Raw genomic sequence first — 26616 nt, 5'->3', positions numbered from 1 at the left:
GTTCCTGTTATAAATAGTTGGGTTGATATTTTTTTTTTTTTTTTTTCCCCCCCCCCCCCCCCCATGCTATATATATATATATAGCTTAATGAGTATGTGTGTGAGTGATAGTGTTGACCCCCTGTCTGGTTTGGTGGTAACCTGAAATGCCTGGCTGCTGTGGGAGCAGCCTCTTCATTGGCTGAAATCTTCCTCTCCCCTCCCCTTTTACCTCTGGCTGCCTAGCAACCAGCCATTCTGATTGGCTCAGGCGGTGCCTTGCAAGGCATTCTGCTCGGTGATTAGAGCAGTCTGCCCCCTTCTGATTGGCCCTCGCCATGGAGCCAGTAGAAAGCAGTCACCTATAGCATGCCTCAACAGTAGGAGAGAGGCCAGCAGTAAACAGCATTGTCTGCAGAAACACGCTGTCCCAACACGAGGGGGAGGTGGGATGGAGGGAAAGAAAGAAAGAAAGAAAGATGAGAGGAATAAGGGAAAGAGAGATGAGGGGTGGAGAGGGATACCACTGACAGTGTGGTGTGAGTCATGCTGAGAGGATTGAAGAATGAGGTAATGCCTTATGTGTGGGATGATGTCATCCATAAGACTGGATCGGCGTATATGACAACATGTTCCAGTTCCAGCCAATATCCAGCAACTTCGCACAGCCATTGAAGAGGAGTGGACCAACATTCCACAGGCCACAATCAACAACCTGATCAACTCTATGCGAAGGAGATGTGTTGCACTGATACTGACTGGTTTTCACCCCCCCCCCCCCCACCCCCCCAAACAAACACATGCACCCCCTCTCATCTATTAGTCTTTAGAGTGAACAGTTGTAATTAAGGCACATTAATCCAATGAGCCGAAAATCCGGTATGTCTGCACACTATTCAATGCGCAAGGCCTTTTGTTTGTTTGATTGCAGCAACAAAGGGAATAGGGCTGCACGATTATGACAAAAATCATAATTGTCGATTATTCCCTTGAAATGGTAATTGATTATTAATTACGATGATCACAATTTACACTGATTGATGTTTAAACCATTGTTTGAAGCAACTTGTCATTTTTTTATATTAAAATAAACAAGCTGAAAACACTTGGTAAAACTTTTTTGCTTTTTTTATAGTATTAAGCCTCAAATGTCAACTATAGCCTGCAATGGATTGCTTTCTTCTTTAAATAAAAAAAGTAAAAAATGTGCATGGTATTATAATGTTATTCTAAAATTAACATTAAAACAATTGAAAAACCCTTACAATAACTTGTAGAAAAAAAAACACATCTTGCACACAAAATAACATAAGTGGACTTTGAACGATTACGTAATTGTAATCGCGATTAGGAATTCGATTAATTGTTCAGCCCTAAATGGGAATCATTTAATGACATAATTTTTATTTTTGGGTGAGCTACCCCTTTAACTACATATTACTTACTATAGGGTTAGGGTTAAGATAAAGGTTTTGTTTACAATGATTACAATGATTTTTGTAATTTTAAATATAAGTAGGCAGTGCACAGTAAGCACAAATTTCTTCTTTTCCTGTTATTCCACTGGGCTGTTGAATGCTTGATTCTAATTGGTTGACAAATGCTTTACAGTGGGCACTGGGCAGTTATCTTTCAGTAAGTGCACAGCTGTGAAGTAGGTTATGGTCTTTTGGGCACATGACAGTTTTAACTTCACCAAATTATTTCAGCTATTTAAAAGGCCATTCAAAGACATTGACCAAACAAATGCAACATCAAAGCCGCACAGACTCATTTTTTTCTCTCTCTCTCTCGCTCTAACTGCTTCTCAATGGCTCAAGTCCCTGTTATTAGTTCTGTTTTTGAGTTGGCAATAGATGGGACGAATAAGAAAGCAGTTCTACATACACTTCTTAAAGACAGAAAAATGCATGAATGTCTTTAAACAAAACTTCTGAAAATGTCTTGAGATGTGGTAACCATGGTTTTAGCATAATAATTGACAACAGGCCGATGAATTATTAAAAAATGATGCACTCCCAAGGTGTAACGGCCACTCCGCTTTGTGTTATTGCTGCATTACCACCTTGGGTATGCATTATTTTTTATAATTCAGTTGGCCTGTTTTTTTTTTTTTTTTTGCTTTATATTACAATGGTAAGCAGGCAATTATATTAAAAACGTTCTTCATGGGGTTTTTTTGTTAGTTTTTTTTTGTAGGTAAAATGTAACATTTAATTTTGTTGGAAAATATAACCCGGACACGTTCTTGACATATTTTGTGAGATTTTCCTCAACAGCACAATGCTGTGTGAACACGCAGTTCTTTGAAGTGTCATTTTGGTGCGGCTCTTCTGCTTTCTTTTTTTGGTATATGTCAGTGATGGCAACTTCTTAAGAGAGATGGCACTCCACTGATATCTTGAATATCTCATCTGCCGTGAAAAAAGGCAAAAGAGCATCAGCGCTTTCACAATAGTGCTGCTTAGTCCTAAAACCCAGAAGAATATTGGCATTTTCCCTCAGATATTTTTAGAATAAAGGTTTTTTATTTATGAGTAAATAAGGTCTGTCAAACCGTTCTCATGAGAAAACGTAACTATTTTAATAGTTGGTGATTTCATATGAATTTGTACAATTATATGTGATCGAAAGCATGAAGGTCCACCCCTAAACCTAAATCTCAATTAGGGATGCTCCGATCTGCCTTTTTCGCCTCCGATACCGATTCCGATACCTAGGGTTCGGTATTGGCCAATCCCGATCCGATACCAGTGAAGTTTTTACCCTCATTTAAATAAATGTAGAATTTATATATCTCTGTGTGTGGAACTGATAATCATTCTTTCACGATCTACTAGATACAGACTACTTCATTATAAAGAAAAATAAAATAAACAATAAATATGAAAAAATATAGGCCTATGTATATTTATAATATGTGACAAAAATTGAACATAAACTAGGTTGGTGGATAATTCGGCAGCAAAAGTTATTCTAGAAAAATCAGTGCACAATAATTTTAGAAATCCAAACATTTAGTAAAAAAAACTATTTTGTGGGGAACAAATAAAAGTGTTGCACTAAATATGATAAAATGTTACACATTGCTATTTGTATTATTATAAAATCCATTCATTAAAAACATTCATGAATGTATTTATATATAAGTATATACTATAAAATTAAATATTTTTTAATAAAGCAACAACATATGATAGATACGATAGGACAAAACAAATACAGTGCAGCATGAACTGTTTTTATACAGTCTATGAGCACGAAGCGCTTACAATGTGCGCATCCGGTGTGCAGAATGATGCGCTTGAAGCAACATGGCGTCACAGCCTGATGCCGTGTTGCTTCAAGTGCATCATTCTGTGCACATTGTAAGCGCTTCGTGTTAAAAACTGCAAAGTACAAAGGGAAGAGAAATTGATGCGTAGTGTATTATATCTGTGCAACAGTTATTGAGCCTTTCTTTTAAGTTTTAAATTTCAGTTACTGTGCACGTCAAAAACAATTTATAGTCTTTTCTATGCCCGTGTTTTGTTCTCACAGACACCCGGTAGCGAGTAACAAAACAACATTAAACTCCGGCAAGAAGATAAAGTCCTTTTTGCAAAATCATAGACATGTATTTACAAATCAAGTATAATGGTAACACAGAATGATCTGGGAGAGAGCTTTACCAAGCTGAATGCTGTAACCGACCGCGACCAGGGTTTAAAGGCTGAACGAATGACTGACAGCCACAGCGGAGAAAAGAGTTTGTGTGAACTTTTTAATGTAAGGTCATATGTAGCTCACATTAAGCTATCGTATGGCTTCAGAAGTAACACAGAATAATTCGCACAATCGGGAAAATAAAAAATAAAAATCTCGGATTTGGATCGGCCCTCTCTGACCGATACCTGATCCGAGAAAAATGGCACTATCGGAGCCGATACCCGATATGAATATTGGATCGGCGCATCCTTAATCTCAATGAGGCAAAAGCAGATCGTACAAAACACACGAATGAGATCCTAGAAATACATCAACTTGGCAAAATGTAAAACAGTTACAAATTGTCAGGAGTGTGTGCTTAACATCATGTGAATAGACTTTCACGCTTTTCTCTACAACATGCTTAACCACAGGCCTTAATATACTTCCAAATTGAATCATTCTGAAACCCATATATTCCAGGTTGGCCTACAAATTGATGTCACAACTATATTACGTTAAGTAAACTGTAAATGTTTTGGGTTGTTGTTTTTCTTGATAGCATGTCTTCTGTAGACCTAAGTGTGTTTATTTGATTTTAAACTCTATGTAGGGTGCACTAAAGTGATTTTTGTGCCAGGAAAAGCGTGAAATGATATGTTGTGTTTGTGTGCGACTATATGTGTGTGGGAGACAGAGAGATTACCTCCAAACAGGAAAGGGAGAGGGGATTGCGCCTAGCTTGATGTAATGCTATGTGTCAGACTCAGTGGAGCGCTATCATCTGTGGGAGGTCATTGAGTACAGAGGGATATCCTGCCTACATAGACGCACTTCATACTCAAACCTGCTGTGATCCCGTAAGACAATGGCCAGACTGCCTTTGGCTAAATCGCTCAAATTGAATATGTCAAACAAGATTCCAGAAGTCATTGCCCACAGCTGAACTAAGTATTTGATTAATGTTGGGCTGCCTACAGGCTTCAGTCTGATATCATGCCCATATGTTCCCTACTCTTTAATGAAAAACTGCTGCTCAGTGTGTTCCAGTCACTGATCTATAATGGAGTATAACTGAGGAAATGTAAGCATTATTATTAGTAACTGACAATGTTTCTATTCAATTGTTATTATGTTAAATACAAATTCAGTCATATTAAAAACCGTAGGCTGCTTTTAGCCTTATGTTGGAGTTGGTTCACTTTCCAGCAATGAAACTAAAAGTAAATAATTAAATAAATTAGCATGATAATATGGTGTATCGGCGATCTCACAGGCTGATGATAGGACGATATAACAATTGAGCATATCGCCCAACATTAATTAAATAACAGAATCTTGATTTAACTATTGAGGCCCATCAAAACTACAGGCTCCGGGGCATTTTAAATTAAATGCACAAGAAGTTGACGCCAGATTTGCCACTGAAGTGCAGAAAAGAGATGTGTCAAGCCAGAATATCCCCCGTCAGAGAAAGCATTTTCAATACCAGGCTACCAGCTTGGTCCTTCAGTCCTCCCTGGCATCCAGTGCATGAAAAAATAGATGTGTGCCATGTGTCTTTTTACTGAAGCTTTACATTTGTTTAAATACCAGAGCACACTGTCATGCGATACTGTAGCGGTTAAATTACTCACTTCGTAAAAATCAGTCGACTTTTTACATTTACAGCTTGTAGTTAAGAGGTTTAAAAGCTGGACTTCCTTTCATGCAAGCCATAAAACCTCCTTGTTGTGTAATAAAAATTCATTCTCTGAAAAGTCATTTAATTTCATGCTCTTCAAGACTTTGGGAGCCTCCTTTTTTGGACACTGGAAATTATTCAAAATTTTTTTTAATGAATGTAAAATAGCATAGTATATTAAAAATAAAGCTATATTAATAACTTTTAACCAGTTGTGAATGTATGATGAAGTCCGTTCCTCTCAAGTTCACAAGAATGTCCTAGCAGAGTAATCGCAGGTGTAGCTCATTAAATTAGATACTGTCCACCATTTTCTTTTTCTTTTTTTTGTGGAATGATTTGCTTAAAGTCTGTTTAACTTTCTTTAAAATAAATGTATTATAAAATAAAATAAATGTGAAATAAATGTAGTTTTCAAAAAAAGTTTTAACCAATGCACATGAAATACAGATGTAGATTTTTATGTATCATTTTTATTCTTTTTTTAATATAAATTTGTGTAAATAATTATCATTTTAATACATTATTATATTGAGACAAAGCAATCAATTTTTTGCTTGCATACTAGTTTTTAAATAGATTTTATGTAGCTGACACTGTAGATTTCCAGAAGCGCTCTGTTACAGCTAATGGCATTAATAAAGTTCTGGACAGCAGCTGGGGTTAAATTCATGCTCTTCTAATTGATTGACTTTAATTGTCCATTGATTCAGGATGTAGTTGGGCTGAGGATGATTGAAGTCTCACCCAACGTCAAGATCCTGTAGAGCTGGAGATCACACAACGTCAAGATCCTGTAGAGCTGGAGATCACACAACGTCAAGATCCTGTAGAGCTGGAGATCACACAAATAGATCACATGATGGATTAACTCAATGTAGCACAGTGATGAGTCATCATTGCAACACACACACACTCACTCTTTAAACGTCTTACCCTCAGTACCACTGCAAGCTCTTCACTAGCCCTGCCCTCCCAGATGTGATGGACAGATGAGCTAATCCCTTCGTTTCTCAGCCAATCACAGTGGCTGTTTTCGTTTTCCAGGTGCTTGCTTTCTCATGGTGTTTCAGCTTCCTATTGGTCCTTACCAGGTGTCAAGGTTAGATTTAGCACAACAGGAAGTCAGTGATCTCATCCCCCCCCCTCTGTTCACTGAAGTGTCTGTTTGAGCTGAGATCACTTTTTGGATTAGGGTCAGTTACAACATCCTTATATAATGGCCTTTTCTTTTTATCAATGGGTCCTTACCAGGTGTCAAGGTTAGATTTAGCACAACAGGAAGTCAGTGATCTCATCCCCCCCCCCCTCTGTTCACTGAAGTGTCTGTTTGAGCTGAGATCACTTTTTGGATTAGGGTCAGTTACAACATCCTTATATAATGGCCTTTTCTTTTTATCAATGTGTGTGTGTGTATGTTCAGGATACTTGTACCCGTTTGCACCCTGTTTATCCTTTTAAGGACATGTCGGATTGTGTAACTCTTCGGACAACAGGAGACCAAGCGTTAATGTTAATGACATACAGTGTGATAATGCCACACACAGACTCAAAGCTGATTGGTCAAAGTCTCAAGTGTTGTCTGTCCCCTTGTCTCTATCCATCATGATCTGCTCGTTGTATCCACCCTGCTACTGATGATCGAAAATGTGAAATATTTCCCAAGATAAAAATCATGTGCCACTTCGATTTACCACAACAATCAGATCAAAAACAATAAGATTCTCATTACCTCTTTTTGTTCTTCAGATTTTTGGGAACAAGATGTTCATTCCCTCACTGGATGGAGCTCTGTTTCAGTGGAACAGGGACAGGGAGAGTATGGAGGCTGTTCCATTCAGTGTCGAATCCCTGCTGGACTCCTCGTACCGCATCGGAGAGGACACTGTGCTTGTAGGTGGCAAGTCCCTCACCACATATGGCCTTGGCGCATACAGCGGCAAGGTAACTCAAACCCTTTTTTTCCAATTGTTTTTTAGAACAATAAATGATTGATGTGCTGTTGTGGCACTATGCAAACTCTTTTATCATATAGTATCGGTTGTCAGCTTTAACCTCGCTCTCTTTTTCTCTGTAGTTGAAGTATATTTGTTCAGCGGTGGGCTGCAGTCGGTGGGGGGATGAGGAAGGAGAGCCAGAGGACGTACTGTTACTCCAGAGAACACAGAAAACTGTCAGAGCCGTGAGGCCTCGCAACGGGTTTGAAAAGTAAGAAATACCCGCAGGCTCTGTTGAGCGCTTCACGTGAACTTGCTTTTGATTATCTCAAATGATATACAGGTAGATTGGATGCAAGGTATGCTAGGTTGTATCAACATTGCACAGCTTGATATTGAAAAGCAATTGTAGAATAGTAGTCATCCTAGTAAAATGCCAATTGTTTTGTGTTTTCTCTCCCTGTTAGATGGAACTTCAGCGTGGGAAACTTTGAGCTAAAATTCGTCTCTGAGATTCAGTCCAACCTCAACTTCCTTGAGAGGGAGGCGTCTAATGGGGAGACATGGCGAGAGGTCAGACGTGAAGCACAACGCGTCATCCAAGAGGAGACGGACACACAAACCAAAAATCATGCGCATCCAAACTCGCACACTCAGGTAGAGGGCTTAGACCTGGTCATTAAGGTTTCTGTGCCGGACTGGAAAGTCATGGCCTTCAGCACCAAACCAGAAGGACAGCTGATCTGGGAGCATCAGGTAACACAACTCAACCTGTTTTGTTGACATTTGGAGTCTCAGCTAAAACATGTGATTTCACATTTTTCATGGTTTCTTCTTTTCTTTCCTTTTTGTGAAGTTTTGCACACCCATTGCCTCTGCATGGTTGGTTGGAGGGGGGAAGGTGACGCCCATTAACCTGTTCGATGACACCTCGTATAACACCCACACTGAGACTGAGGCTCAGGAGGACGATGACATCATGGAGGAGGCCCGTGGGGCCACGGAGTCCAGCGTTTACCTGGGTAACACACACTTGACATTTGTTTTACACACATGAATGTGTTTAGATCTGGTATAAAAATTGGCATTGGCTGAACCAATTAAAAGTCATGTCTAAATACAGGTATAAACTGGGTCTCAAATGTTTTTGTGATCCGTTCATTCAAGCTACATTTGGAGGGGGTAAATGCTGATGCATCCTAGGCAACAAGGAAGGACCGCTTCCTGACCTGTCAATCAACATTTAAGATAAAACAGAAGGGCTATAACTTTTGCCAACTTTGCCAAATGTAGTTAATACAGCTGCTCAGCTAAAATAAGTATTCTGTTCATTTTGCTAATTTTGGGTCTGTAAGGTTTTTGTTGAATACTTTTTTTATTCAGCAAGGATACATTAAATTGTTTAGAAGTGACAGTAAAAAAAGTGATATTGTTTTAAGTCATTATTTGGAATAATGTTCCATTTCAAACACATGCTGTTCTTTCTGATCATGAAAGACTCTTGAAATAATTACAGCTTCCACAAAAATATATAAAATATATTAAACGGTATAATGGTTTTTATTACTGATAATAGTAATAAATAATTATTGTGCAGCAAATCAGAATATTTCAGTTATTTCTGAAGGATCATGTGACACTGATGACGAGTATAGACTGCTGAAAATTCAGCTTTGCATCACAGAAATAAATTTAATTTTAAAGCATTTTTAAATAGAAAACGGTTATTTGAAATTGTAATTTACTGTATTTTTGATCAAATAATGAGATGAGCAGCACAATAGACATCTTTCAAAACAAATTAAGTTGGTGGTGTATGCAATCCCAAAATCCCTTTACAGGAGATGCATTTGAGACACGTGATAGAGGCATGTAATGGGAATCTAAAACGTGATTTCTCTCATTAAAGGAATGTTTCAGGGTCAGCTTTACCTCCAGTCCTCTGTGAGAATCTCCGAGAAGTTTCCATCGAAGCCCAAAGCTCTGAACGGGTGGAGCAGTAACAGTGACATGATGCCACCACCTACGGTCAAATGGAAACCCCTTATCCGTAAGTATATTACACATCATACACACAAAAATAAGACCGTACTCAAGACATTGTGATGTTGTCAATAACACGTGTCCATTTCCTCCTAGACTCCCCTTCCCGTACTCCAGTCCTGGTGGGCTCTGATGAGTTTGATAAATGTCTGAATAATGACAAATTCTCTCATGAGGAGTACAGTAATGGAGCTCTGTCAATACTGCAGTATCCATATGGTAAGAACAACAGTCATTCAGTCCATTTCAACACTTGGTTTGACTGTGAACATGTGGTTTGAGAGAGAATTTCAACTCATCACCTTCTCTGTTTCCCAATGTAGATAATGGATACTACTTTCCGTACAGTCCTCGTTACCGTAACCGGCGTGATGAGACGGCAGTGAGTGTTCTGCTGAAGAAAGATGGAGAGGGGTCACAGGTGAGAAGGAAGGACCCTGTGCTGCTGCTGCCGTGGTGGAAAGAGATTCTGGGCACCATCATCTTCTGCATCGCTGCCACCACCTACATCGTCCGCAAGTTCTTCCACCCGCCCACAACATACGTGCGGGTAAACAAAAACTGTCAATATACACAAAACATCTTATGTTTTTTTATAGTGCCAAAATAATGTCAGTGAAAAGTCATGTATGTTGCTCTGTTTTAATTCATCTGTGCAGCAAAGAAAGGAGTCTGAGACACAGTGTCAAACTGACAGCAAGTTTGAACTGGACATTACAGAACCCAAAGAAATTGTTGTCACAGAGACACGTCCTTGTGAATATGTTTCTAGGTAAGTGAGCATGCATTTTGAATTTCATATTGATGTTAATGCTGATTTGGGGTCCATAGCTTGTTCGTGTAAGATGATTAATTATTATTACAATTAATTGTTGATGTTAATTTAAAAAAACAGAAATCATGAATAGTAAATGCAGATTTATTTATTTATTGGAGACCAAGTTAAATCTGCATTTACTATTCGTTGTTTCTGTTCATTAATAGTTATCAATTAATAGTACATTTAAACAAATTAAGGTCATATTTGGCATCAGTGGATTAAAATATGGATGGCAAACTGAAAATGTATTAAGAAGAAAACATTATAAATCATAATTTGAAACGAGCTACTTGCATGCTGTATCAACATTAATGATTAATTAATAACTGATTGTTAATTTCCTGTTGTTAATAGTTTGTTGATAATAGATTTTTAATTAGTTGTTTGTTTAACTGAACCATTTGCTATAGAGGAGGTCTGGTTTCTTTCTTTCTTTTCTCTTTTTTTTCTTTTTTTTTTTACTTGTGCCTACAACCAAAAATGAAAATTTGAGCAATATTCCATATTCGCTCAGGCAGGCACACATATAATTTATAACATAATGTATTATGTCTTCACAGAGGAGAATGTTCATGTAAAGTATTCCAGGGTTTTCAGATTCAGGAGGGCACCAGTTAAAAAAATACTACAGCAAACTTACAACTAGTACTAGTTCAAAGAAGAAGATATTCCATATTCGCTCAGGCAGGCACACATATAATTTATAACATAATGTATTATGTCTTCACAGAGGAGAATGTTCATGTAAACTTTAACAGCAAACTTACAACTAGTACTAGTTCAAAGAAGAAAAAAAAAATCAGAAATAATGCCTATTTTCAAACACGCTGCATTTTCCATTGTTTGGACAAACAGGTAGTCTCCCTCTATACTTACACCATTGGTTGAGCCAGTGTCCAGCTCAGTCAGGTTGCTCAAACACATTTCACTTCCATTTGGTGCTTCCAGAAGTAACTTTACCTTTAAATGAAGAAGTAAAATATGCATCAGTCAGAATTACAGTTGGAGTTCCTCTTTTAAATAAGGAAATTCAAACTCATTTCCTAAAATAGTTTACACTTGTTTGCACATGTTGCATTAGAGACTTGCAGTTGCTGAATGTGGAATGCACAGATGGCATCATGATCATATTTTGCTTTTAAATTCTCAAGGGTAAATGCACAGCTATTATGACTCAAGTGCTCTTGCTGTGCAGTTTATTTGTTGTTTGAGTTTGATTGTTTTCAAGTGACGTTTTAAATGACTAATTTATACAGTATGTAACTGTTTTAGTAGGCTTCTCTGCACGCTCTGTTGAGCTCAGTTGAACACACAGCTGTTCTATTGTACAACATACAGTGGTGATTCAGATCAGCAGAACAAAGTCCAAAGGAATTTTTTCATAACTGATTTGTGTTTGTTTATATCAGGTACTTGACAGACTTCGAGCCAGTACAGTGTTTGGGACGTGGTGGATTTGGTGTCGTGTTTGAGGCACGCAACAAAGTGGATGACTGCAACTACGCCATCAAGAGGATCCGTCTACCCAACAGGTATCAGTCAACACAAACATTAGTGCTCCATAAAAAACATCCATTTGGGAGACAGGTGTGTATGTTTGTCTGTAATGCTATGTTTGTGATTGTAGGGAGTTGGCTCGGGAGAAGGTCATGCGAGAGGTGAAGGCTCTAGCTAAGCTGGAACACCCAGGCATCATCCGTTACTTTAACGCTTGGCAGGAGAGCCCGCCCCAGGGCTGGCAGGAGGACATGGACAAACGCTGGCTCAAAGACGCAAGGTGCAAAACATGGCCTTGAACAGAAACCTGGTGACTTTTGATAAATACAGGGTTGTTGCGGTCATGGATAGCCAGAGAATTTCAGAGAAGTCCCATTTCTGGGCTGGTAAAAGTCTCTGGAAAATTCTCTATTGAAAAAACATTTTTATAGTTAGTCAAATCAAGTCACTTTTATTGTCACATCACCACAAGCACATGTGCCTTGGTGAGTGAAATTCTTTGGAGCGTGCTCCAGACAGTGCAGAAACAATTTACATATAAACATACAGACCTCAACAGATGACAATGTGCAATATACACATACATTTAGTCAGTACACACAGTGTACTATTAGACATGCTTACAGTTAGCACTACACATTATACACAGTATATACATACAGTTAGCAATACACATTCTACACAGTATGTACACATTCTACATTATGTAGACATCTATACACATAAAATATGCGAAGGTGCAACAGATAATACATGAACTGGATACGCAAAATGTCATATATGTGCATTGGATGGTATCCAGTGGTAGCAGATAGATTATTGTATTAAATGCAGTGGGTACGTATAGTCCAGTATTGAACTTTGCTTGACTCCGTATTGAAGTTATGCTTAATTCTACAATGTTTAATCTCCTAAATATTCATGTCAATTTCTATTAAATTATTTTGCAAAATGGGAAAGGTGATGTAAATACATCAAAATAGTGTAAATATTGAAAAAAAAAAATGGAATTAAAAAAAGAAAAATTAAGTAGGACCTGTTGGCTGACACTTCTCATTATCAATGTTTAATACATAATTATATATATATATATATATATTAGGGATGGGTCATGATTTTCAAATATTCGATTAGTTGATTTAATTATAGAATATCGAATAGGTTATGCGATTATTGTCTTTACAATTTCCCCATGTTTTCCGTGCAGATGCGGTGGTGATGCGTTCATGTAAGCAGAGGGTGGCGCTGCCAATAACACACCTAGAAACTGTCAAAGACAACAGAAGAACACATTTTCTCACGCGCACACTGTAGACTTGCGTGGCATAAAAAAAAAGACTTGTGTAGCATATAATGGTTACAATAACTTGGGATGATATCAAATAAGAGCTCTGTGCGGAACACAAACACCCCCGACTGGGTTTGAGGTGTGGGTGAATCCGGATTCAGAAAGGTGCGGAAAACAAATAACGCGTTCTACGGAGCCACTAAAGGGACATGGTTAGCCGCTTGTTAACGGTTGCCTGTTACATTACAGTACATAACATTCCACTTACCACATAAACAGAGTAAGGAGAGATGACTGATAGGATGACGGCGAATGATTTGCTGATCCTGAGCACCACTGACAAACATCTAATCTTGTAAAATTTGTGGCAAGTGCTGCTCCGTAACGTTACGTGTGATCGCGAATCTCGAAAGTGAAAGTAAAAAAACAAGTGCGCGTTCATAAGTGATTTCAGTGCCCCGTATATTAATAATGGCTCCCTGATGCCAGCAGTTTATAGACAGAATAATTACCCAACGATATAATTGCGACAGAATTTATTGAAGTATATTTTTCCTCCCATCTCGTATCTATTTCATTTAGGGGTTCCATTTTTTAAAATGGAAATGTCCTAGCCTTATGAGCAGTTCATTTATGCTAATCGACGGACTGTTATGTTAATAAGTGCCATAATTCGGTTATGTTTATTATATTAATGTTTCCACATGTTACAATCATTATATGGCTTGAGTTAAGGTAGCATCTTCTGAAAAAGCGTGTCTCTCTCTCTGTTTATGGGTATTTGTGTGTGCATGCGGGGGAGGGGTGCGATTTTCGAATAATGCCCAGCGATTTTTGAATATTATTTTTGCTTTGAATGCCCATCCCTAATATACATAAAATTAAAAAAAAAAAATTCAGATCGGATGCATTAAAAGTTACAGTACAGGCATTTATAATGTTACTTTTTTCCAAAAAGAAAATGCAGTTCTTTTGATTTTGTTTTTCCTATTCATCTTTTAATCCTTAAAAAAAATTCTACCAAAATATTAAGCACTATTGAAGTATATTTTTCCTCCCATCTCGTATCTATTTCATTTAGGGGTTCCATTTTTTAAAATGGAAATGTCCTAGCCTTATGAGCAGTTCATTTATGCTAATCGACGGACTGTTATGTTAATAAGTGCCATAATTCGGTTATGTTTATTATATTAATGTTTCCACATGTTACAATCATTATATGGCTTGAGTTAAGGTAGCATCTTCTGAAAAAGCGTGTCTCTCTCTCTGTTTATGGGTATTTGTGTGTGCATGCGGGGGAGGGGTGCGATTTTCGAATAATGCCCAGCGATTTTTAAATATTATTTTTGCTTTGAATGCCCATCCCTAATATACATAAAAAAAAAAAAAAAAAAATTCAGATCGGATGCATTAAAAGTTACAGTACAGGCATTTATAATGTTACTTTTTTCCAAAAAGAAAATGCAGTTCTTTTGATTTTGTTTTTCCTATTCATCTTTTAATCCTTAAAAAAAATTCTACCAAAATATTAAGCAGCAAAAACTCAAGATTGATAATGAGAACTAATATTATTAATTAGGTACTACCAATAATTGAGAACCAAAATAGAATATTAGAATGATTTCTGAAGGATCATGTGACACTGAAATCTGGAGAAATTATGCTGAAAATTCAGCTTTGCATCACAGAAAAAATACAATACAATAAAATAGAAAAAATGTTGCTTTAATTAGTAATATCCCACAATTGGTTCAAATAAATGCAGCCTTGGAGCTGCATTAAGCAGATTTACTTCAAAACCAACATCATAATTCCAAACTTTTGACCTGTAGTGTAAATTTATTTTTAGTATTTAAATACTGTTGTTTATTTTTTCTTCAGCACTGCTGACTGGCTGCTGAGCTCTCCTGACCACATGGAGGCGTTCTCAGTCAAGGTTCCTGTGGCCACCCCTTCTCCGGTGGACTCCTCATGCATGTGTGCGGCCGGTGGCGACACGAGTGTGTGCGTCGGAGATCAGGTGTGTGTGGAGGGCCTGGGGTTGGACAGTATGATGTCAGAACGTGACAGTCAGGCTGACCCAGATGCTATCCTGGAGGTCTCCGATTCCCCGCACTCCTTTGAACTCTGCCCTCCCCGCACAGTTACTCACGGCGACTGCACTTCTTCCTCTTTCGACATCGTCTTCGAGGACTCAGGCTGTGAACACCAGGACAATGACAGTGACCTCAGCGGAAGTACACCTGTGCCACCTGCGTGCCTTTCACAGTCTGGCTCCAAACCTCAGCGTAGTGCATCAGCGGGACCTCCCTCTTCTGTACCTTCAAGGCCCACCTCTCTGAGCCTGGCCCCCAGCATCCCCTGTCCTGCCACGCGGCCCCCGCTCACACCTAAGGTCTACTTGTACATTCAAATGCAGCTGTGCAGGAAGGAGAACCTGAAGGACTGGATGGCTCAGAGGTGTCTGCCTGAGCTCAGGGAACACGCTCAGTGTCTGGACATCTTCCTGCAGATCGCAGAAGCTGTGGATTTCCTGCATAGCAAAGGGCTTATGCACAGAGATCTTAAGGTTGGTGTTTAAAATGAAAACGTGCTTGCATTGAGGGCTTTTCCGAAGCAAACTGCGCTTCATTTTCTTTTCTTTCTCTTTCTCTCTCAGCCATCTAATATCTTCTTCACAATGGATGACGTGGTGAAGGTGGGAGACTTCGGACTGGTCACTGCCATGGATCAGGAGGAAGACGACGAGGAGCTGAGTACCCTCACACCAATGCCAGTCTATGCCCGTCACACTGGCCAAGTGGGCACCAAACTCTACATGAGCCCAGAACAGGTCAGTTCCTGTCACTCACTGCACAAACTACTCACAATTTAGTGTGAAAACAGTGCTGGTGGTTAACGTGCAACAGCCCAAGGAAAACGCTGGCGGGAGATAAAAACAGCATAAAGGAGGGACCTGAGTCACATTTAAGGATTTGAATGTAACGTGGGTTATTTTGACTTGGGCCAGTTAGCAGCCACATAGCAATATATCTAAGAGCATCTTAACAGACTCGTAACCATCAAGGAGGTGACATTTTTATGGCCAAGCACCACTTACATTTTTATTTTGATGTAAAATGTCAAAATAGATATATTTAAAAACTATTTATTTGTCCCTTTCATGTCTTCCTTTTCCCTCTGTAGCTGTCTGGGAATTCTTATTCTCACAAGGTGGACATATATTCCCTCGGCCTGATTCTTTTTGAGCTTCTCTGTCCATTCCGCACCCAGATGGAGAGAGTCCGGGTAAGACCATTGTTCAGATTTTTGGGGTCTGTAAGATTTTTGTTTTTGAAAGTAGTCTCTTATGCTTACCAAGGCTGCATTTATTTGATTAAAAATACAGTAAAAATCTAAATATTGTGAAATATTATTACTATTTAAAACAACTGTTAATGTAATTTATTCCTGTAAAACATTTATTATTGTTATTATTAAAAAATATAATATTTTTTTGTAGCAACATAAATGTATTTACTATCACATTTGATCAATTTGATTTGTCCTTGTCGCATAAAAGTGTTTATTTCTTTCCAAAAAAAAGAAAAAGTCTGAACGCTAATGTACTCATGTGAATGCAAGAATACAAATTTTGAATAGAATATTTTATTATATTGTACAGAATGATAAATCTCTAACTGTTTTTCTTTCAGACGCTCACAGAGGTCAGAGCCCTGCAGTTTCCTGCTGCTTTCTGTAAGGCCAATGTCCTGGAAGTAAGTTTGTTTGTGTTTGTTTGCCTATTTTGCAATGGTGAGTGGGAGGGACCTTACAATTGGGAAATCCTAAAGATGAACAACACTTGTAGTGCCCCCTATAGGTGCAAAGTTACAATTACAGCATCTACATCTCCAGTCGAAACTCCAGTTTCACTCATATGTGTGTGACCCTGGACCACAAAACCAGTCATAAGTAGCACACGTATATTTGTAGCAATAGCCGACAATACGTTGTATGGGTCAAAATTATAGATTTTTATTTTTTTATGCCAAAAATCATTAGGATATTAAGTAAAGATCATATTCCATGAAGATATTTTGTTAATTTCCTACCGTAAATATATCAATACTTAATTTTTGATTAGTAATATGCAATGCTAAAAGGTCTTAATTTGGACAACTTTAAAGGGGATTTTCTCAATATATTTATATTCCAGATTTCCAAATAGTTGTATCTCGGCCAAATATTGTGCTATCCTTACTAACTATACATCAATGGAAAGCTTATTTATTCAGCTTTTAGATGATGTATAAATCTCAGTTTCAAAAAATGGACCCTTATGACTGGTTCTGTGGTCCAGGGTCACATATATATAAATGCAACATTCCACACACTAATATCATTATGTTTAGATTCTATATGATTTTTATCAGTACTGTATAGTGATTGCTTAAGAAAATGTTACATTATTGTAAATGATGTATTGAAATAGTACTGTTAATGTTGGCCATTGTTGCTGATATGGCATTAAAACATAAATAAATAAATATCATTATGTTTGTGTTCTAGGCTCAGATGGTGCGCTGTATGCTGTCCCGAGTGCCCGCCGAGCGGCCAGAGGCGTCAGAGATCACAGAGGCCCCTATATTCCAGGAGCTGGAGGTGCCCTGCAGAATCCGACAACGCACTCGAACGTACAGCGCTTCATCTACAGGACGACCGTCACGCCAGATATCCTCCTCAAACTAGAACTCCCACTCAAAAACAGACACATACTGTGCCTCATCTGCGGGATGACAAACACAACCAGTCACCACCTCTTAAAACGCACTTCATTCAGACACTACCGTTTCAGATAAAGAGCAGATAAACTGAGCCCAACTAAACAACAGATCATTCCACAAACCTCTACAACTGAAACCAAACACATCGTAACCATAAAACAAGCTGCCCGCTGTGGTGTTTGTGCCAAGGGCGTTTGCTGATTTACAATAAGCCCCCATCGCATTTCTTTCAACTCACCGTTGACCAATCCCATGATTCTAAACTCCAGAAGCACACACACACACACACACACACACACTTGCTGTAGGAGGAGAGTTGTTGTTTTTCCAGTGCTAACGAATGCTGATGAATGACCTGCCTTCAGACGCCGTTCACTCTGCATGTCTTAAACAGGAAGTCGTGCGACGCGTGCTTTCCTGTCCGAACGGAAAATTGTACGAGTTCTTTTTCTCCTCTAATGTAAATAGGCTTAAATAATAAGCAACAGAGGCTTTGTGTGCTTTTAAAGGCGCTCGTTCAAGACCGAACGCACAAGTTCAGAGGCATTGGAGCCACTCGCTGTTAGAGTGTTAGTGGCTTGATGAACGTGAATCTGCGTGTGACTGAGCGGACGTGGAAATATTCAAACTGCCTTTAAACTGGACTTTGAGACACGAATGACACGTTTGTGATGATGGTCAGTATGAGACTTAGAATTGAGTGATTTGAAACCGAGACTTTGAACATCATTCTGTAAGATACTTGTTGTCATTAGCAGCCAGAAAAGTAGTTTACTGCATTTCAAATCATTTTGAAACACAAATTGTGATAATTTTCCTAAAAAAAAAAAATAAAAAAAAACTGAATAAGAAGTGCTTTGACTAATTACACAATAAGAAAGGATAAAGCTGGAGGAATCACTTCGACCAAATATTCAGCACACACCCTTAATTGTAACATATCAGGTAATTACTGATTGTATGATTTTTCTTACCAATTTTGATTAGAGGGACTCAATTTTCTTTTGTATATGATGGAATTTTCTGTATTGTAACTGCTTTTTACAAATTTTTTTTTCAACTTCTGCAGACGATTTTCCTAAGAATTGTTTGAGAGAATGGCGATAGAGTGGATCTTTATGGTCTCTGGTGACAGATTTGATCTCTGTGGTCGTGTTAAAGAGCACCGGGTGCCTCTGCACCTTCAGGAGCCGCTTCCGTATGTATGTGAATACTGGTGTGTTTCCTGAACGGGGCTGTTATGCTGCAGAACGGACATGAGATTATGACCTTTGACCCTTAATCACGAGGACTGCATCCTGTAATCCACGTCAGGGACCACTTGTGAACCCTTCAGCTTTTAACCTGTATCTGTGAACCCGACCCAGTGAAGACAGCAACGAGTGCTGATCCCGTTTGTTCAGATCACTGTGGCAAATCCTTCCAACGGCTCTTTCCCTGCCTAATGATCTTCTCCAGTCTCTAGGTTTAAATCGGTTTTATTCATGTCTGTTTCATTGTTGTTAATGTAGCATTTGGTTCTGACAAGTCTGTTCCTCCAGTGTTCTTCAGATGTTTTGTTTTTTCCTTGTGACTGTTGATATCCCTGTTTCATGTTCATGTTATTTTGCCCAGCCATGTCTCTTGCCGTCTATGTAAATATGTTTATTTGTTTTTATTTATGTTGAGAACAAAAATCAATCCGTTGGATTGGTTTGAGGTATAAATAAGGTATATGAATGCACTTCATCCAGTGGAGTGCGTTGAATTATTGTGACTTCTTACAAGTCAGAATTTAATAAACGTTCTATGATGTTTGTAAAAGTGCTTTGTTTTTTTTTTTAATAATTTATGGATGCAGTTTTTACAGCAGTTTCCTACTATAAGGCATGTTTTATATACTGTTATCATGCTTTTCCAAGAATCTTTTATAGCACCGTGAAACAAATTTTTCTAAAAGTTTTATTTTTTAAAGTTTCTTTGTGTTTGACATGCTGAATACAAAAAAAAACAAACACTTTTTTTGGTGTATCATTAAAAGTGCTCATGAAAAAAAAAAAAGTTAACAACTTATACAAGCTAATCTGGTAGTACTCATGCATAACACTGAGCTAACAACAGTTTAACATAAACACCTGCCAAAGTGCACATTGGATGATTTCTCTTTTGTGACTAGTCCCACAATGTTCTGGAATGTTCCTGAAAGCACTAGAATATTCCAGAATGTTACAGAAACTTGTGGAATGGCCACATCCTTGCAAAAGGAAGATATCTTGCAAAAAAAAAAAAAAACGTATTTGTACTAAACCAATGTTTCATGATAAAAGTTCTCAAATTTATCTGACCTAAATTTCGATGCTACGTGAAAATACACAATACAATAATAATCATTACAGAAGAACTATTAAAAAATGTTTAATGAAACATTTGTTACATTGTGTAGTAGTATATTTGATGGTTAAATACCACAAAATGCCATAAGGGAACGCTGTTGAGCTATAGTTAGATTATCTACAGCCATTTAATGAACTTTTAATACACCAGAATGTGTGGAATGGAATAGAAATCTTATCACATACAATTTGATTATATTATAATAACTCTAGAAAGATTTGTAGAGAGTTATGCTTGCTTTATAATTGTATGTCCCAACCATGTAAATATCCTACAGAGAATAACCCCACTTCAACGGCACTGTACGTGTCTACTATAATATTGCTTTAGTCCTAAAATATTTTATATTATACCTAATGTTTATATCATTTGCTCTGGGTCATTTATCCCAATTACCGGATTAAATTCCGCGCTCCTTATCAATCAATGCGTACTTCCGCATCTCGCCCGACAGCTCGTCATGTCCGGGTGTCAATATGCGTCTCGGTACTGCAGCGATAAGCATCGGGAAGATGTGAACGGGAAGAAAAGATAAAACAACCTGCCTCCGAAACAAAAGCACAGGCCGCCGACAGCATCGACGACACTGTCATCCTTTGTCTCCCGTCATCCGCTAGTGACTAGCAGCGGATTCTCCGCCGACTGTCAGCCGTATCTGCGCGAATGGCCGCGGAGGTTCGGAGGGCCCTCGGCCGGGGCTGGTGTCTGACACTCGGCCTGGCTCGCGGAGGCCTTCACGGCACCGTACTGCGATCTCTTCTCTTCATCACAGCCCTCAGCGGACTGGTCCGTCTCCCCTCGGCCACGGAGGCGAAGGAGTGCGACAAAACGTGCTTGAACGGCCAGTGTAACACCGCCAGCGGCGTGTGTGTGTGCGAGCCGGGATGGGTCGGGGAGCAGTGCCAGCACTGCGGCGGCCGCTTCAGGTGAGACACAGCTGATGCTCGTGACATTGACACCAACGCGTCTGATACATCAAGCTCTTTCAGAACGCGCTGTAACTTTTGTCATAGCTTGGTTTGTGTGTGGTAATAGTAACAACGTATCATGAAGGCTATTCTTCGGGAATTATGAATATATACGACCTGCGCTGAAACTGGTCTTTAACAGGGTGCTAATTTTGATTTCGTTGGAGAACTTGAAGCCCTCAAAGTTGTATATGGCTCTATATAAAATATTTGGTGGGGGTCCTGTGAAGTGTGTATTCTTTTTACATTTAAAAGTATAAATGTGACCCAGGACCACAAAACCAGTCATAAGGGTAATTTTGTAAAAATTGAGATTTATACATTTGAAAGCTGAATAAATACGCTTTCCATTGATGTATGGTTTGTTAGGATGGGACAATATTTGGCTGAAATACAACTATTTGAAAATCTGGAATCTGAGGGTGCAAAAAAAAAAAAAATCTAAATATTGAGAAAATCACCTTTAAAGTTGCCAAATGAAGTTCTTAGCAATGCATATTACTAATCAAAAATTAAGTTTTGATATATTTATGGTAGGAAATTTACAAAATATCTTCATGGCACATCTTTACTTAATATCCTATAATGATTTTTGGCATACATTTTTTTTTAGAATTTTGACCCATTCAAGTTATTGTTGGCTATTGCTACAAATATACCCGTGCTACTTATGACTGGTTTTGTGGTCCAGCTTTTTCAAACATTTTAGTAACTACACAGGATAAACTTTAAGGTGTTGTCATTGATTATCACTTCAATTATGAAAGTTTGTAACAAAACATAATATTTTTAATAATTGTGTCATTTAAGTAGTTGAATGTTTGTAACCTGTGGGTGCCAGAAAACAATTGGTTTGCATGAGCCGATTGGGCCCTTAAAATTTAGCTCGTTGCAATGTTGAATATTTTCGCTGAATATCTCTGAATATTTCGCACACTTGTCATCAATTATTGTTATAGTTTATAATGACTTGAGTCTGTTGTACCATAGTTATTTGGGACTGTACTGGGACTGTAAATATCTCCATAGCAGTGGCTTAAATGCCAATGAACAGTAGTATTTTATGGTTTCATTGGAATATGAATTTTGCCTCATGCTGCTCCATCATGGGATGCGACTCACTGATGGCCAAAGTCTGGCAGAGACACTGGCTAGTGGCTACATTGGAGGCTTTGGGTCATGTGGGGTGAATCAGGCTCCAAATGGCAGACTGAAGCCAAATGATCATGTGGTGTCAATCGTGAATCTAACACAGCCACGCTGGAGGCAGAAACCATTCTGCCATTTCATCTCAGTTCAAGAATGTTCCTGTCCTGCTAATGACCAGGAATAAAGTCTATGGAACGCAGTCTAGATTCACTGCTAGCTCTGTTTTTCTATGTAGATTTCTGCAAAGGAAATGCATATTGGGCATATTGTGGGCACACGCGTCATCAGAGTAATACATTAATAATATTTCATTATTTTGACACTCATCACAGGTTCCTTTATAATCCGACTCATGTTCTTATGTGATGTTTAATCATTGATGTTGTGCAGTGATCAGACCCAGCTGATAACTAAAAGAAACCTACATTTCAGTATTGAAATAAAGCTAAAATAAAATAAAATATAAATAGCAGACTAAAAACAAAACAAAAAAACACAGCACAGAAATTAGAAATGCTTGCTTTAGCAACTACCTGTAATAAATTTTCGGCATGTCTAGAACAAATCTTACAAGTATAACACGACGTAGCTGGGCGCCGCGGACAGACGCCGAACGGCGCCGCCGGTGTGCCTACACTCATAGAAAATAATGTATTTGAATTTTAAAGACGTGCCGCGACGTGAAGCTGCGCTTCTCGTCTGGTGTGCAACTGCCTGAAATGCTGTTTTTTTTTTTTTCACCTCCGTGCTAAGGTATTTTAATAATGTAAATTATGTGAAAAATAATGTGTTTTTCGAACCACCAAGCATGAGAGCATGTTCTAGTACACCCCCAAAACAAAATCAAGACTTTGTAAAAGAGCATAATAGGACCCCTTTAAGTTGTACTAAAAGTACTACAACTAAATGTAAAAAAAATTAAAGCTAAATAAAGCTAAATTAAAAAATATATATTAATAAAAGTGCAAAAAAAATTTTTTTATACGTAATAAAATTACTAAAACTTTAAATAAAATTAAAAACAAAAATGTAAAACCAAAAGCTATTTTAAGATAATAAATACTGTAGTAGTATATGAATAATAGTACATAACACTGATAAGATGATGTTGGATGTTTGACTTTTGATATGGAGAGGCTTTGTGTATTAGACATGCGTTGTGTAGACGTTGTGAGACATACTTCCCTAGCAGTGTTGGGAGTAATGCATTACAAAAGTAACTATATTACTTTTTGCCGTAACGCAGTAATATAACGCACTAATAAATAACTATACTAATATACTATATAATATACACAGTAATATACTAATCAAATTTGGGTAATATTATTACTCGTCACAATCTCAGTAACGCATGTTACAACAACATATTTTAACTCAAAATTAAGTGGTGAATTTATTTACCAACACCACAAAACAGCACCAGACAATAAATTCCTTGGGTAAAATACTTTGTCTATTTCCTGTTGCTGTAATTCGATGGTTGAGATGACTGAGACGGATTCTACATTTGTGAGATGGGCATACTGCGGGGTCGGAGAAGAGAAAGAAAAAAGATTAACAAAACGAAAGAAAAAAGACTGAGTAAAATATGCTGCTGAGTTTTTGGTTCATTTTTGTGGCGTGTCGCTCTGCAAAAGTTCACGGAAAGGAAAACGAGATGACAAGCGCATTCCTAAAATAAAAGTAAACGCATTGCAGTTTCGAAGGATCTGTATGACCAAAAATGATGGAGTATTTTATGTTTCCGCTGTTCGATCGCGCCGGCGCCTCACACACAAACATACAGCATTGCAAACATTGCAGCCATTCATTATCAGAATAAAATACAGTCAACCAAATATAGATACACTGGTAATTAAAATCATCCGTGCAATCCATGTCGTTCAGCCTGAGCTCGGGCCAAGCACATATTTGTTCATGTGAAGAGTGTGATTTAAAAATTTTTGTATTTTTTTTTTTGCGGAAAGCGTGTTAAGTACAAAAGCATGGTTTACATAGTAAATAATAGTTTAGCATTCATTCATCAAATACATCGCGAATATAGAATCATGGATTTGTGCCGAATGATAGAGGTAGACTGCGTGAGAACAAAGGCGTCTACTTTCAATTTCGCTTTAAATTAATTCGTTTTGGCTTGTTTAGCAATTTATATGTTTCATTCTTGTTTTGTTCTGAATAGGCTGCAGTTAAGTTGAAAGGATTTGTTGTGGAGTGAGGAGAACTAAAATAGCCTATAGACTTGCTATTGTGTTTATTGCTTGTTCATTAGGGCCTATAACATTCCGCTTTATTTACCGCTATTATTTCTGAATGTAATTGCGGTTTGTGCTTGAAAGTGAAAGTAACTCAAAAGTAGTGTAACGCATTACAATTCAGAGACAGTAATATTGTAATGTAACTAATTACTTTCAAAAGGCAGTAATAAGTAAAAATGTATTACATTTTGGAAGTAACTTGCCCAACTCTGTTCCCTAGTATGAGAAAAACAGTACACAAACAAAAAATTATGTTCCGAATTCATAGTATTTAACAAACAGTAGGCAAAAAGTACCTGGATGACTTACTACTTCTGAGGTGCGCATTTGGTGGTTACTTTCCTGTCCCATGAGGCCATGGGAGAGGATTTATGCATGGCAGTGAAAAGTCGCAACAGACACTAGTAGGTCATTTGACATTTAAAATGTGGTGAATGTACTATGTAGTATTTTTTTAATACTACCTATATTGTACATACTATATAGAACATACGTTTTTAACAGTTGTGAATTATTTCAATTTAAAATGTAGTACCTACTCAGGATGTGATTTTGGATGCACCAATGCAGTTTTTAGATGGTGCCATGCTTAATGGTGATTCCAGTATCATTGTTTTACAGTGCTTCTGGAAATTGATTAACAAAGGTGAAATCATGTTCCTTTGACATTTTTTCAGGATTTTCATAATTTTTAGGGTATCGTGGTCCATGGTATGTAAATATGCCAATTCTTCAGTGTCACAGTATATTTCATAGTAAGGCCACACTACTGTTTAGTTATGAGTGCAGTATGTGCGAAAGTGAATACGGAAGCTGTGTCTTAGGGCTGCACGATAAATCGCATGCGATTATTTAACGCGCATCTTGTCAGAAAGCCGGTTCTGTAATCAGCAGTAAATCTCCATCACGTGTGTGCTTTCACATTGAGCAGCATTAACTACACCGAGCCGTTGTTCACTGACAAGCTGCGCAAAAAATCGCGTGATTATGAACGTGGTTTTGCGCAGCTCGTCAGTGAACAAGGGCTCTGTGTAGTTAATGCTACTCAATGTGAAAGCACGCACGTGATGGAGATTGACCGCTGATTACAGAACCAGCTTTACTGATAAGATGCACGTTAAATATCGCATGCGATTTATCGTGCAGCCCTAGTTCAGATGGTGTCAAGCGTGTGTGGCGGCAACCAGGTGAGGAGTACAAAGACAAGCAAGGTCTCTAACATCCACCAGCTCCGTGATGTTGTCATGGAGGAGTGGAAGAGGACTCCAGCGGCAACCTGTGAAGCTCTGGTGAACTCCATGCCCTAGAGGGTTAAGGCAGTGCTGGAAAATAATGGTGGGCGCACAAAATATTGACACTTTGGGCCCAATTTGGACATTTTCACTTAGGGGTGTACTAGGGATGCAACGATTATAGATTTTGTTGGTACGATTATTGTCTGAGGAATAATCACGGTTTTACGATTATGACGATTATTATGCATTTATTAATTTCCCAACATTACTAATGTATAAAATCACATGAACACTTAGATATTAAAGTGTTATTTATTGCTGGCTTTTGAAACCGAAATAACACAGTAACCAACAGTACAGCACAAAATAATAATAAACAAAAGACAAAAAAAAGTCCATCTCTCCCATTGGAATTGAAAAAAGGTGACCTCTGCTCTGTAAACATCCATGACAGTATTCCTCTTTTGAAAATAACAAATGAAAATAGATCACAAAAGTATTTAATGTTTTCAGTTTGTACATTCTTTACATTTTTTTTGGACTTGGGGTAGAGATTTTGGAAACATGGTGAAAAAAAATATTGTTGGTTTTTACTTCTGAATAATACTACAACACGGATAGTAAATAACAAAGTTAATGAAGTAGCCTATTATTAATATACGACTAATATTAACTTTATTTGTCCCACAGGGGAAACTGTTACTAATGATGGAAATAAACTGAAATATTGTAATCAACTGTCATCCATACGTATTCATTTTAATAATCATTATAATAATTAGGGATGCACCGATATGAAAATTTTGGCCGATACCAATAACCGATAATTCTTTATTTTTTAAAACCGATATGTTGGCCGATAAATCTATATCAAAAATTTTATATACTTTTTGAGAGCCTGATTACAAAAAAAGGTCTCATCATTAAAAACC

At 37.9% G+C, this 26616-nt stretch overlaps 1 protein-coding gene and 1 pseudogene across 2 annotated transcripts in view; both read left to right on the top strand.

Annotated features, from left to right (window-relative positions):
• Positions 1-19296, top strand: part of LOC107556913 (eukaryotic translation initiation factor 2-alpha kinase 3-like) — a 30219-nt gene extending 10923 nt beyond the window's left edge. The window contains exons 3-18 of one of the 2 annotated variants that reach the window (XR_001605336.1): positions 7100-7294; positions 7428-7558; positions 7755-8043; positions 8144-8309; positions 9197-9337; positions 9427-9549; positions 9654-9880; positions 9990-10102; positions 11560-11682; positions 11778-11927; positions 14817-15504; positions 15595-15768; positions 16122-16223; positions 16631-16693; positions 17487-18646; positions 18771-19296. Coding sequence is in view for 1 of the 2 variants with exons in the window: in XM_016240153.1 (XP_016095639.1) it covers positions 7100-7294; positions 7428-7558; positions 7755-8043; positions 8144-8309; positions 9197-9337; positions 9427-9549; positions 9654-9880; positions 9990-10102; positions 11560-11682; positions 11778-11927; positions 14817-15504; positions 15595-15768; positions 16122-16223; positions 16631-16693; positions 17487-17666 (2865 nt within the window). In the remaining variant the exon portion in view is untranslated. Of the gene's footprint in view, positions 1-7099; positions 7295-7427; positions 7559-7754; positions 8044-8143; positions 8310-9196; positions 9338-9426; positions 9550-9653; positions 9881-9989; positions 10103-11559; positions 11683-11777; positions 11928-14816; positions 15505-15594; positions 15769-16121; positions 16224-16630; positions 16694-17486 lie in introns of both variants that reach the window. The other variant, XM_016240153.1, reaches the window with a different exon arrangement.
• Positions 19297-20524: 1228 nt separating this feature from the next.
• Positions 20525-26616, top strand: part of LOC107556910 (attractin-like) — a 155739-nt pseudogene continuing 149647 nt past the window's right edge.

The sequence above is a fragment of the Sinocyclocheilus grahami genome, unplaced genomic scaffold, assembly GCF_001515645.1.
Source record: "Sinocyclocheilus grahami isolate Dianchi unplaced genomic scaffold, SAMN03320097.WGS_v1.1 scaffold583.1, whole genome shotgun sequence".
Taxonomy (NCBI): Eukaryota; Metazoa; Chordata; class Actinopteri; order Cypriniformes; family Cyprinidae; genus Sinocyclocheilus; species Sinocyclocheilus grahami.
Note: the sequence above shows the minus strand (reverse complement) of the source record. Positions and strands in the feature narration are given on the sequence as shown.